Below are 14,851 nucleotides of genomic sequence, written 5' to 3' on the forward strand. Positions count from 1 at the left end.
TGGAACACCATTTTCTGGTTACCTACAGGAATCTGTCCAAGCTATCTCGTCAGCCCTGTAAGGCCGGATCAGGTCTTTACACGTATCCCACGCTCCCCCGCATAAAATCTCTCGCCATTTCTATAACACCTGTCTTTGACCCTTGAGCTGTTCCCAGAGTACTCTTCTGTCTTTGTCTGATAGGCCAATTTCTACTCATTCTTCAAGATCCAAGTCCTGTCAGCTCCTCTGGGATGTCCTTCCCAGCTGGCTCATGGAGAACTGATGGCTCCGCTGGACTACCACTTCCCTTTGCTCCTCTGTATCCCAGCACATATGAGGAGGTGTGGAGCATCTTCACACACTGAGTCTCCCTGAGATCTGGGATGTCCTGGGCGGTTTGAGGGTCTGATGCTAACGGTGCCTAGCACATGGAAGGTGCTCAGGAATGTTTGTGCTGCAAATGAATGGCTGAAAAGAGACAGACTACATCCAGGTCTAAATTATCATCTAATGTATTTCTAACTCATTGCCTTACCATAAATGTTTTTGGCACATAAGGCTGTATGAGTTTGAATTATGGCATTCACAATTGGAAAGTTAATTATTTATATCATAACTCATATCACATAATACTGAGGAATTTTAAGTTGTTTTTTTTTTTTTTTAGAAGTTCTCTAAATGGGGCCCCTTGGATGGTTACTTTTGAGTTTCTATGTAATAATTTCATGAGTGGTACATTTTGTTGAGCAAAAGTCCTGCCAGGTTCTTCTTCCAATATTGATTTGGGTCGTGTGTGTGTGTGTGTGTGTGTGTGTGTGTGTGTGTGTGTTAGAGGGTGTAAGGATATTAAATCCCACTTCTTTGACACTTCGAGCCCTGGTAACACAGTCGTTAAGCGCTTATCCGCTAACCTAAAGGTTGGCAGTTCAAAACCACCAGCCTCTCCATGGGAGAAAGATACGGTAGTCTGCTTCCATAAAGATCTACAGTCTTGGAAACCCTACTGGGCGGTTCTGCTCTGTCCTATAGGGTCGCTATGAGTTGGAATTGACACGACAGCAATGGGTTTGGCTTTGGGTTTTTCTGACACTAAACTGTGTGGAGAAAAAAAATCAATCTATTCTACTTAATTTCTATTCTATTCGGTCCCCTTTTGTTCTGATACCAGCTGCACATAAAACTCTTCTGCCTCCAACCTTTATCACCCTAAGCTGTGTTTTATCGACTGCGCAAAGGCATTCAACTGTGTGGATCATAACAAATTATGGATAACAGTGCAAAGAATGAGGATTCCAGAACACTTAATTGTGCTCATAAGGAACCTGTACACAGATCAAGAGGCAGCCATTCAAAAAGAACAAGGGGATGAGTGGTTTAAAGTCAGGAAAGGTGTGCGTCAGGGTTTATCCTTTCACCATTCTTGTTCAATCTGTGTGCTGAGCAAATAATCCAAGAAGCTGGACTCTATGAAGGAGAATGGGGCATCAGGATTGCAGGAAGACTCATTAATGACCTGCGTTATGCACGACACAACCTTGTTTGCTGAAAGAGGACTTGAAGCACTTACTGATGAAGATCAAAGACTTCAGTATGCATTACACCTCAACATAAAACAAAAATCCTCACTACTGGACCAATAAGCAACATCATGATAAATGGAGAAAAGACTTGAAGTTGTCAAAGATTTCATTTTACTTGGATCCATAATCAACACCCACGGAGGCAGCAGTCTAGAAATCAAATGACACATTGCATTGGGCAAATCTGCTGCAAAAGACCTATTTGTTAAAAAGCAAAGATGTCATCTTGAAGTCTAAGGTGCACCTGACCCAAGCATGCAAAAGCTGGACAATGAGTAAGGAAGACCGAAGAAGAATTGACGCCTTTGAATTATGGTATAGACAAAGAATATTGAATATACCATGGACTGCCTAAAGAACAAACAAATCTGTCTTGGAAGAAGTACGGCTAGAATGCTCTTAGAAGCAAGGATGACAAGACTATGTCTCACATACTTTGGGCATGTTATCAGGAAGGATTAGTCCCTGGAGAAGGACATCAAGCTTGGTAAAGTAGAAGGTCAGCGAAAAAGAAGAAAATCCTCAACGAGATGGATTGACACAATGGCTGCAACAATGGGCACAAACATAGCAACAATTGTGATGATGTTGCAGGACCAGGCAGTGTTTTGTTCTGTTGTACACAGGGTTGCTATGAGTTGGAACCGACTCGACGGCACCTAACAACACCAACAACACCCGAAGCTTAGGTCATACCTCACAAGTTAAAGGGGTCAGTCCTGCAGATTGCCAAGTCTGCCCAAGACCTTACACACCAGCCAGAAGCTTGATGACTCCACAGCACCCTCACTTGTGATCTGCCGGCTACAAATTCAGGGTTTTCCTATTACCTCCTTAGGATGCCAGCTGTAAGTAACTGTAAGGGTTCTCAGGGCTCCCTCACTTCTGACCTGCTTGGTCCCACTACTCCCTTGGGTTTGATAATTCAATAGAACAACTCACAGAACTCACAGAAAGTGTTATCTTTATGATGATAGTTTGATTATAGCAAAAAGGATGCAAATGAAGAGACACATAAGGCAAGGTCTGGGAGGGTTCCCGACACAGGGCTTCCATGTCTCAAAAAAGGACTTGCTGCCCTCCCACATACATAGATGTCATTCACCAACCAGGAAGCCCATGGAGCTTCCATGTCCAGAGCCTTTACTGGGGCCTCATTACATAGGCATGATTGATTGAATCATGTTCAACCCCCTGAGGTCAGCTGATATCACTCAGTGGTATTTTTAGCCTGGCCAGCTCCTACCTGAGTGACCTCATTAGCATAAACCTTCGGCTGTGGTTGGTCTGGAGTCCTCATCACAGACACGTCAATCACTAGGGAAATTCCAAGGGTTTAGAGGTTCTCTTTCAGAAACCAAGGACAAAGACCACATTTTTTTTGTAAAGTTAAATTCTTTACCTTACAGGGGATGAGGGCAGTGAAGACAGTGGAGGGAAATACAGGGTGCAGATGACAAATACATCCCAAAGGCGAGGTCCTAGGGAGGAGTATAGAGTAGGGTGCATATTGCTTTCGGGTTGACAATACCACCACCACTCACTCTCACCTCCAGACGTCTCCACCTGACATACCCTATGCAGACATTACAGAGAGAGCATTTCTTCTGCTCTGGTCCCTTTTTATTTTTGAGTGAGTTGATAAGAATACAAAGGTGTACACTGATTAAAAGGGCTGGCTTGCTAAGTACTGGAGCCATGATAGTCCAGTCTGCGTCTGAAGTCTCTTGATAGGTTATTTTTAACACAATGTTCTAAAACTGTCATGTCAACAGTACCCGCAATTATCTTCTGTTACATGGTGGCTGCTGATGACTTGCTTTGATGATTAAGGGTACGCAGGTTGGGTTGTTGCTTTGACAGCCTATTTGCATCCCTGGCATCTCTGTTAAATAAGCTGGCCTCCCGTCCAACCTCAAAGACTCCCAGAGACCACGTTCACAGGTCTGACCTCTCCTCGTGCCTCATCCAGGATTATGCACCCAGAACCCTCAAATAATGTGGGATTAAAATGATGTTTGGAATAAGAATGTTTAACACTCTTTCCTTCTGGATCAGCCCCTAAATATTGGTTGAATTGTCCCCATTTCATTACTTCGTATCCTTAACTCATTTCTGACATAGATTTTTAACTGGGAAAACATTATTTCAAGTATTGGTGCTGTGTAGGAATTGTGATGCTACCTATGAACTACCCTACTATTATTCATTCAAAAGTTATTTTTTTAAAATAAGATGTAAAGTATTTTAGCAAATATGCTTTTAAACCTAATCATTAATTATTTCAAACGACCAGCATGTTCAACTCATGTTTTTAAGGAAGGAATGTGCGACAGCCCATTAAAATGTGCCAATTACCTCCATTAGCAGGATAGAAAGGTGGAAAATCCCCATGTACTACTAGTTAGCAACCTGTTCCTGGGGAGTCAATAGCCTAGTTTTTCTTTTCCACTTTTCATTTAAAAAATACTCGTCTAGAGTAAGAGAAACACTGGTAGCTGCTGATGAATACATTTCCCAGGGCTTCATTGAACCAAGTAATAGGACCAGTTTTTAAATGATTAGGTAGGTTATATAAGTTTTTACAAAACGAAAATCTAATTGAAATGGTGCTCACAGAATTCGAGACACTAATAATTAACCAAAATAATTGTGATAGGTCTATTAGAGGGCTATGCAAAGATAAGGCCATGTTACTACACTTGCTCTGATGAGGAGTCCCTGCATGGTGCAAACGTTTAACGAGGTGGGACACTAACTGAAAGGTTGGAGATTCGAGTCTACCCAGAAGTGCCTCGAAAGAAAGGCCTGGCAATCTACTTCTGAAAAATCAGCCACTGAAAACCCTAGGGAGCACAGTTCTACTCTGACACACAGACGGGTCCCCATGAGTCGAAGTCAACTGGATGACAATTAGTGGTTTACTATGATGATGCAATATTTGGGTGAGCTTTTAGGGTTGTAAGTATGTAGGATGTTCTGCCTTTGTAGTACATACTGGAATAGAACTAATTTATTCCTTTCATTTTTATCTTTTTTTTTAAATAAGCTCTTCGTACTGTTTTGTAAGTTAGAAAATAAGTCATAATTCCTAGAACTTGCATTCTGATGATAGATCATTTCATCGCAGTGGAAAGGTCATGCTCACATTTGCCAGCTAAGAGAAGGCATGAAGAGCATCTCTGCAGAGAATTCTGGAAACATCTCTCTGTTTTGTGTACTTGATAGGTACTTTGGGATCTGCATTCTGAACTCTTACCCATGAGGAGCATGTCTAAAAAACTACACATGGAGCAAAAAGTTTGATAAAAATATATTTAAAACAAGCAAGAAAAAATAGTTTTGGTCTCAAGGATAACTTTCATCATCCTTGTAACCAAGAACAGTTAAACAATACATATAATGATTTCAAGTACCAACTTATAAAAGATGTCATAAATCAAAAAACCAAGAACAAGAGGACTCCTTTTTATTCAGAAAAATGTATTTGCAATTCAAATGTTCATATAAAAAGCATAAAGTTTAAAAAGTTCATAGATGTGTTTTTCAGAAGTGGTATGGTTTCACCATTCATTGCAATTACATTCCAAAATGTGCTAGGTGGTCCACGCTCTGCTTTTGCTACACTGACGTCACTCTCATCACAACCTCCCCTGAGCTGTTATCTTCTGACAAATCTTCATGGGGCCTCATCCGATTGAACAGATGTAATAATATGTAGCCACACTGAAACCTTGGGGAGGTTAGCTGCGTTGGGTGGACCAAATTTCTGTTCCGCAGAGCCGTCAATGGCAACCATAAAGTCCTACTTGTGGAAGACTCTCCCCGGCTACTTTCTTCAATGTCTGTGGCTTTGTCATAATTTAAGACATCCCAGTGCAAGTTAACGGCTCTCCAGCGCTTAAACACTCTGTAAACTGCAGCTCCTTCATGGACAATGAGACCTAAAGTTGGAGAACAAAATACGACTGGTTATGATCGAAGGTTGGGAATGTTTGTGTACAACTAAGGAACAGTCAATTATTTGCTGTTTATCATCATCATCATATACTAACTAATCAAATATTACGGAAAATGGCAAGCTACTACCCATATTACAGAGGAATAACCAATATTCAAAGAATAAGAATACAGCAAAACAGAGAGAGTGAAGCCCTTGTGGGTATAATTTACTTGCTTCAACCTGGCTCACTAGGATTTGCCTTAGGATAATCCTGGAGCCCTGGTGGCGCAGTGGTTAAGAATTCAGCTGCTAACAAAAGGTTGGCAGTTCAAATCCACCAGCTGCTCCTTGGAAACCCTATGGGGCAGTTCTCTGTCGTATAGGGTCTCTATGAGTAGGAATCGACTCGATGGCAACGGGTTTGGTTTGTTGTTTTGTTTTTTTTAGGATAATCCTTAGGTCCATGTATTCATTTAACATATATTCCTTGTGTGTCCACCATGTGCCAAGAAATATGTTAAAGGCTTGAACCCAGCTGGCTACTTAATTTGGGAAAGAGTGAGGTATTAAGGTCACGGCTGTCTCCCCAGTTCCTAAAACAATGCCTGACACAAAACAGGTGCGATTAAACTTTTTATTTTTACTCTTCTCAATAATTCCACAAAAATTTATTGAGTAACTTCTTGGAAGCTTTATGTACAGATTATCTCACTTACTTCTCACCACAGACTTGTGAAACAAGTACTCACATTTCCCCCATTTTACAGACAAGGAAACTGAGCCACAGGGGCCTTACGTAACTTATTCAAGAGCATTCAACTAGTAAGTGATGGAGCATGGATTCCAACCTGGGCAGGCTACTTCCACAGTCCTTGCTCTTCCCTGTTCATGACTGCAGAATTGCTGTTCTTTGCAATTCATAAAGTGAACTGGATGTTTAGACATTTGTGAAACAGACCCTCAGGAAAATGCAAGAAAGTCGGGGACTATAAATTAGAAGTCCATAGCCAGAGACGGTGCACTGATACATTATGTTCGGCAGAAGTGCATCGAAGTAACTAGAATCTGATGGTCTTTGGGTAGGGTGCACTCTCTCCACAGTCCACCCAGAGCCCACTGTGCACCCCGCATTTTTCACACGTTTACATTTCAGCATGTAGTCCACAAGCTTTGGAATTCGTGACCTCTAATGTTGCATTTTCAGAGGAGTCCCTGGCAAGGTTCCTTCATATAGAGTTCAAAGGAGCTCTTCCCTTCAAGGAGCTATTCCACTGAGAAGCCAGCAGAGAGGCCAATGAAGAGTCTTTTTTTAGATGGAGGACGGCATGTAAGTAGAGCATGTCAGTTGGCACAACCATTTTTTAACAATAAATTTGAAAATGAGCAGATCCTACTTGCCAGCATTTAGACTCTTGGGTATACGCCTTAGCGAAACTCTCACACATGTGCCTAAGGAAGCATGTTCACAAATGTTACTGCATAATTGTATTAAAAAAAAATTGCAAACAATCTCAGTGTCTATCCTCAGAAGAATGAAGACATTGTAAGATAAGGATTCAGGGGACTATGGGAATGAAATGAAGAGAACAAAGCCACATGTACCAACATGGGTAAATCTCAAAACCATAAAGAAAATCTCAAAGCCATCATGAAACAAGGAAAGTTGCAGAAAGAATTGGGGTGATACCATGTACAAAACAAACCAAGAAGTGGTATGCATTTTTTTACGGATTCACATACATATGGTAAAAGTAAATAAAAACGTCCATGAGAATGAAAACCACAGAATTCAAGACAGTGGGGAGGGAAGGAGAGAAGGGGGGTTGGGGAAGGCTTCAAAGACAGCTTTTGACTGTATCCCTCATGTTGCGTTTTAAAGACTGGATGGTAGAGATAGGGATGTTCAACATATTATTCTGTATTCTCTTTGTGAGCCTGAATAATTTATAATTTCAAAAATTATGGAGGATGTATTAGGAAAATTAATCTAAGATGGACTGAGGAATAAACAAGCAGAAGTTGGGGAGACAAATAAGGAGGTTATCCCATTTATGGGCATAGAGTGGCAGCAGTAAAAGATAAAACAGGAACAAAGTGAAAAACACTTCAGAGGTAAAACTGGCAGGAACTGTAATGGAAGAGAGGGAAAGAGAATCAGTGTCTCTTATTTTTAAGGCTGGAGGAGTGGGTGATAGAAAAGAAGGCAATAACCTTCTCCTAAGACAGGTACAATGAAGGATTTCGCTCATGCTTTTGTTGGGGGAGAGTCTTTCACTTTTTTTGTCAGCTAAAATAATGCCAGGTAGGTGATGGAGATTCCCAGTCATGCTTTTGTTGGGGGAGAGTCTTTCACTTTTTTTGTCAGCTAAAATAACGCCAGGTAGGTGATGGAGATTCCCAGTCCTTGACAATCACACCCAACTATTATCACAACTTAAGTTTTGTGTTGCTCCCTTGTTGTTGTTGTTGTTGTTAGGTGCTGTCGAGTCAGTTCCAACTCAGCAACCCTACGTACAACAGAACGAAACACTGCCCGGTCCTACACCGTCCTCCCGATAGTTGTCATGCTTAAGCCCACTGTTGCAGCCACTGCCCTTACATGGGGATAAACTTCTGACACATGTGACTTAAAAGCATTCCAAAGATATTAAGACAGGCCACTAACGAATGCATGTGGCCTAATAAATAAAAATGTCTTCAGCCCAATTGTATATCCTGAGAATAATGGGGACAAAGTCAAACTTCTGTCAATCGTAACAATGCCAACAAATTGTTTTGATCAACTTCTTTTCCAAAAGAATTATCAAAGTTGATCCAGCTGACCAGATATTTTAGGGAAAGGGCCAAAATAGAAGCTAGGACTGTTAGATGTTAATTGATGTTTCTATTAATAGCTTTCTGAATTCTCCACAGCCAGTGCTTTAACCTTTCTGCTTCTATTTTTCCTCTTTAAAATGCAACTGGCATATCTAATCCTTACGTTCAGCAGGAATAGTATGAAGATATATTGGAATTCATCAACTATAAAGCAATCAGATTTCCTCTGATGATGGAAACTATGTAAATACAAGGCCTTATTATTAATTTAAAAATCACTAGTGAATCTGTGTGGTAAGGGACATTCATTCACACTAATCACAAAACAATTACAGCCTGCGACATGTTCATTCTGGAAAGTGCTGTGATGGGGCAGCCTAACCAGAGGAAACCACTCATTTTGTAGGATCTTGTTCTTTTTTTTTACTGATTTCCTTTGAAGGGCCAAAAATCAGATCATTTCCTAGTGCTTAAAGTCACTTTCTGTGAATATATCCCTGGTAGCTCTTTTCTAAATACATAAAACTTCTAAATGAGCAGAAATAAATCCCACGGGTCTTTAAAGTACACTCAGAACTGGCAGTGTTTCGTTCTGTTGTACAGATGGTCATTACGAGTCGGAACCAACTGGACGGCACCTAACAACGACATAAAAAGATGGGACTACTTTAAGTTTTCAACAAGACACGGACCTCTTGAATTTCCAACTCCAGGGGCCGCTTCTTAACTGCATTTCGAGTTACCAGTGAGGCTTACATTTTGTTTTACTCCCTGTGGGCACTCAGAATTGCTCCCTGCTCTCCAGAAGCTTAAATTGTTCTGAAATATGATGAACTTCCCACAAGGCTATTCTCTGAGCTGAGCATTTTTTCCCTCTTTCTTGGTTAAATGTTTTGGAGTTGTGGCAAATGCTTTTTGTACTAGTGGTTATGAGAAGACGTGACTACTATGGTCACTGAAACCCAGGGGTACGGAGTCATTCAAGTCTAGCTTACGTGTTGAAAATCCAGCTTTCAAAAGCAGACTGATGCCCTTTAGTACTGGTGACCGGTCCCCTCTTGTTCCACACCCGAGGAGCTCACTTCCCCCGTGACCTTGGTTCTCTATTATCCCAAGTCAGGCCTTAAAGTGCATTGGTCCCAGTGAAAAATTTCAGATCAGGTCAGCACAGGCTTAGATGAACTTTTTCATCTAAGTCACTAAACCTGAAGGGAAAAGCAATGATAATTTCTATAAAATGTAAATATTAAATATTTTAGGAGACTTGCTACTTAATGGCATGATGTCAATTAAGATGCGATTCACAAGAATGGAAATTTGGGGTTTCTGAGCATTGAGTGGTGTATGTATGTATGTATGTGTGTGTGTGTGTGTGCGCGCGCGCGCACGCGCACGCGTGTTTGGCTGGATTCTGTCATTTTCTTGCCATTTAATATTTCGAGTATTCCCTCAGTGGTGTGCCAAGAACATTTTTTTAGGGAATAATCTTAAGAACACAAAGCAGGCTGGAATAGTTTCATTGAGATAAAGGCACAGTTTTTATACAAATCAAATATATCCCAAATTTTGAAGGAATCCATTAGCTGAAATTCTTATGTGGTAGTAGAAGATGAGCTAATTACCCAAAGAGCTGATGGAGAAGACTATAAATGTACATATGGTCACATGCTCATGGGCACCTGTGCACACACACACATACATGCACGCACACACCATTTGTCTATGTTTATTTCAATATCTGAGCTGTTATAATTAACAGAAACTCGTGAAACCAATACATTTTATTTGATGTTAACTACCAAACCACTGTTGAAACAATTTTATTTCTTGTGTTACCAGTCTCAGCTGCTGCTTGGATGAGTTTCATTGTTTTTCATAATTGAAAAGCTAAATTTTTATTGAGTATCTAGTTTGTGCCAGGTACTAAGTGCTTTCCCTGCACTATTTTCATTAAATCTGGACAGCAACTCTAGAAATAGATACTATTATTTTTACAATTAAAAAAAAGTGTTTTTTAAAGGAGCCCTGGTGGTGAAGTGGTTAAGCACTCAGCTACTAACCAAAAGGTCAGCAGTTCGAATCCACTAGCAACTCCACGGGAGAAAGATGTAGCAGTCTGCCTCCGGAGAGATTATGGCATTGGAAATCCTACAAAGCAGTTCTACTTTGTCCTATAGGGTCACTGCGAGTTGACTCTACGGCAACGGTTTTTTGCTGTTATTGTACAATTTTAACGATGATGAAATTGAGACCTAGAGAGGTTTAACAACTTGTCCAACATCATGAAAATGTAAGAATCAGAGTTGTGACTGGAGCCCAAATTTCTCTAAATGTAAACCTTGAATACTACAGTCGTACCCGGTGGAATTTCCAGTGTGTGGCAGTCTCTCCTAGTCACAGAATGACCAACTAGAAGAGACCTTGTGGGTAAACTACACCATCCTCATTTAAAATGAGTAGATTAAGCCCTGGAGGCTGTGACTTCAGCAAAGGTACACAATTAGTTGCTGTCTTTAATGCTTTTGGTGTGTCACTGACACTGTTATATTTCTTGGAGTGCCAATGACATAGTCCCTTCCTCTCCTCCCACCCACGGGAGAGAAAAAGAGTTGGGAAACCTCATTTGAAGGAACACTCTAAGTGGTGGGGGCTTCATCTGGTAAGCCAACCTCTCTTGGGAGGCAGCACAACCCCTGAGCTTTGACAAGAATGCAAGCCCCCTGATGGAACAAACAGAAACACTGCGTGCTGTTCCATCGAAATGACCCTTGGGAAATCTAAAGAACTCACAGCAGGTATCTGGCCAAAAAAGGCTCTCGATTTTGAACATGCCCGAGATTTCTAGCTTAAATTTCACTATTTCCTCTTGCCAAGATTCCAAGATTTTCTCTCCTTCTCTCTCACATAGACAGATAGATAGATAGACATAGATACCATATTTTTATGCAAATAACGTATGCCTTCTCCATTTATTTGACAACCACTTCCTCCCGCAGCGAAGCATTTTTTTAAGCGGTGCTATACCAATTTTTTTACATGCTGCTGTAAAAAAAAATTAGTATAGCACAATTACGAAGAAACCTTGATGGGAAGGGGGGAGGGAGCTGTTGGCAAACAAATGTTGAAGGCGTGTGTTATTTTCATAAAAATATGGTAGGTAGAGAGACAAAGAGATGAATGGATGGACTGATGAATAGATAATGGAATCTCTGGGTGGTGAAAACAGTTAACATGCTCGGTTGCTAACTGAAAGGTTGAGGGTTCAAGTCTACTCAGAGGCATCTCGGAAGAAAGGCCTGGAAATCTACTTCTGAAAAATCAGCCATTGAGAAGCATATGGAGCACGGTTCTACTCTGACACCCATGGGATCACCATGTGTGAGGCAATCCTGTGAATTAGTTAGTTAGATAGATAGATAGATAGACAGACAGACAGTGTCCTAGTTATCTAGTGCTATTATAACAGAAATACCACAAGCGGATGGCTTTAACAAAGAGAAATTTATTTCCTCACAGTAAAGTAGGCTAGGAGTCCAAATTCAGGGTGTCATTTCCAGAGGAAGGTTTTCTCTCTCTGTCGACTCTGGAGAAAGGTCCTTCTCATCAATCTTCCCCTGGACTAGGAGCTTCTCAGCTCAACAACCTCTGGTCCAAAGGATGCGCTCTGCTCCCAGTGCTGCTTTCTTGGTGGTATGAGGTCTCCCCCTGTGCTCAATTCCCTTTCCTTTTATCTCTTGTAAGATAAAAGGTGATGCAGGCCACACCCCAGGGAAATTCCCTTTATATTAGATCAGGGATGTGACCTGACTAAGGGTGTTACATTCCACCCTAATCCTCTTTAACATAATCTAATCTTGCCGCATTAACCACAGGCAGAGATTAGGATTTACAACACAGAGGAAAATTATATCAATCACAAAATAGAGGACAACCACACAATACTGGGAATCATGGCCTAACCAAGTTGACAGATATTTTTGGGGGACACAATTCAATCTAGGACAGATAGTGTGCATCTGTACATAACCAAATGTGGTGGTTACAAACGTAATTCTATGTCATTCTGAGAAGCAGAATGCTGACTTAGGGTCATGTTTAATACCGCGTGCTAGAAGAACAGTTTAGTGCCAATCTCATAAAGTGGCCCCATGTTTGACTCTTTAATTTCTGCTGCTACTTGGTGAAGACCAGAGCATGGTTTCTCCAGACAGGGTTACCTAAATGAGGCTGTGGTGCAAGATACGCTTTGCTGTGATAATCTTTGCTGGAATGGAATAAAATGTATTTATCCTCCTGGTACTATTTCTCAACCTATCCCAAATTTAAATGTCCTGCTGTTTATGGAAACTTAACATATGAGTGTAAAAATCAGTTTAAAAGTCACTTTGCCATTGCTGAGTCTTATTAATATGACTTTTATTTTTTTTAAAGCAGCCCTGCTGGTGAAGTGGAGCCCTGGCGGCGCAGTGGTTAAGCGCTCAGCTGCTAACCGAAAGGTCGGCAGCTTGAATCCACCAGCCACTCCTTGGAAACCCTATAAGGCAATTCTATTCTGTCCTAGAGGGTCACTGTGAGTTGAGTCAGAATAGACTCAACGGCAACAGGTGTCAACGGGTTTGGTGGTGAAGTGGTTAAGCACTCAGCTGCTAACCGAAAGGCCGACAGTTCAAACCCACCGTAAATCGCTTCTATACTTACTGGATGTTTTTTGCTTAAAGCAAAAACCATGAAAATCTCCATACATAATCAGGACATTGTAGTTCCCCAAGGCCTGGATTTTAGGATACCAGTTTAAGACAGCCTAGTTTTGTGAGCGTAACGGCTGTTATGATGCCATATATATTCAGTCTTTGCCTCTAAGTTTTATATTTTTGTGTTGAATACGTATCTCCAGTGCTGCCCTTGTAGGAACAAATAATGCAAAGAAATATCCCACATAAAAGGCACTTAGGTCTATGAAAGATGTGTTGATTTTTCTACTGCTAAATAAAAATGGTATAGAGCTTTGCTGCTCTCAGAATTGTCTGAAACCAAGTTCACAGATCAAGGTGATAATGGCAAGCTGGTCATGAGAGCCTGAATTCAGGGGCTCAAGGACACACTCAGCATTTCCACTGGTAATAAAATTTTCTAAGCAACAGACATGATAATGACAACGAATTATTCAGAAACTTCCCACAACATGAAAATCCTTGACAATAGAGGCTGGCGAATTTCTAAATGGAGTTCCTGGGTGATACAAATGGTTAAGGCAGTTGGATGCTAATCAAGAGGTTGGAGGTTTGAGTCCACTCAGGGCACCTTAGAAGAAAGGCCTGGCAATCTACTTCTGAAAAGCAGCCGTTGAAAGCCCTGTAAAGCACAGTTCTATTCTGACACACACACATGGGGTCATGAGGAGTTGAAGTCGTTTTGATGGCAACTGGTAATTTCTAAATAATGATGAACCAATCTACCCCACTACACCCTCCCCCCAAAGCAGACAACACACACGAAGACACAATGATTGACTGCAATGTGACAGCCGGAAAAGAGGACGGGAAATCAGAGTGTCCATTCTATGGCTCTGCCTCTCGCTCTCCCCCGTCCCGAGTCAGTGAAATCTGCAGTCATCACCTGGATGCCAGGAGCACATTTGTGCTGGATCTGCCACACTGATGACGTCACTGCCTGGGACTACGCAAGATGGCAAAGCCAAATTTTAATGTGAAGGATAATCCTTTCAAGGAGCCCTGTACTATTTGGCAGTGATGAAAAGTACCCTCTTCTGAAAGGTCTTACATAGCTTAAATGCGCTTCATTATCCCGTGTCCCTATTTAAGTTCATGGCCATCCACCGCCCAAGTCAAATAGCAAGAAACCTGAGAGTTACCTAGACCCATCTCTCTTACTCATCCCTTTGCCCTAAATTCTGCTGATTTTGTCTTCTTAGCAAATCTGAGCTAAAACCGTGAAACCAAGAGTTCCCTTTGCCTAGGACGCCCACTCTCCTGCCTCTGCCTGGTGAACTGTTAATTACGCATTTTTCAAGATGCAGATCTTCTCGTAACGTCCTCTTTGACCCACTAAACAAAAGTGACCGCTCCCGCCTTCTACACTGTACTTTCCAACCCAGAGAACACCTGTGTGGTTTTACCTGTATCCTGTACTGTAACAACGTGTTTATGTGCCTGTGACTCCTGATCAGCTGTGTCCTCCCTGAGAACAGAACCCTGTTGTTATAGATTGAATTGTGTCCCCCGAAATGTGTTGTAAATCCTAACCCCTGTGGTTACAATCCCATTTGGGAATGGGTTATCTTTGTTATGTTACTGAGACAGTATTAGTATAAAAACCCACTGTCATTCTGACCCATAGCAACACCATAGGATTTCCAACGCTGTAAATCTTTACGGAAGCAGACTGTCACGTCTTTCTCCCATGGGGTGACTGGTGGTTTCAAACCTCCAACCTTTTGATAAGCAGTTGAGCACTTTAACCACCGCACCAACAGGGCTCCCCTCCTATTAGTGTAGGGTTATGTTAAGTC

At 41.4% G+C, this 14,851-nt stretch overlaps 1 protein-coding gene across 1 annotated transcript in view; it reads right to left on the reverse strand.

The window, feature by feature from the left end:
- Positions 1 to 5,035: 5,035 nt before the first annotated feature.
- Positions 5,036 to 14,851, reverse strand: part of MARCHF11 (membrane associated ring-CH-type finger 11) — a 155,645-nt gene continuing 145,829 nt past the window's right edge. The window contains exon 4 of the mRNA XM_004384048.2: positions 5,036 to 5,506. Within this exon, the coding sequence (XP_004384105.1) occupies positions 5,184 to 5,506 (323 nt within the window). The 3' untranslated portion in view covers positions 5,036 to 5,183. The remainder of the gene's footprint in view (positions 5,507 to 14,851) is intronic.

The sequence above is a fragment of the Trichechus manatus genome, unplaced genomic scaffold, assembly GCF_000243295.1.
Source record: "Trichechus manatus latirostris isolate Lorelei unplaced genomic scaffold, TriManLat1.0 scaffold00116, whole genome shotgun sequence".
NCBI lineage: Eukaryota > Metazoa > Chordata > Mammalia > Sirenia > Trichechidae > Trichechus > Trichechus manatus.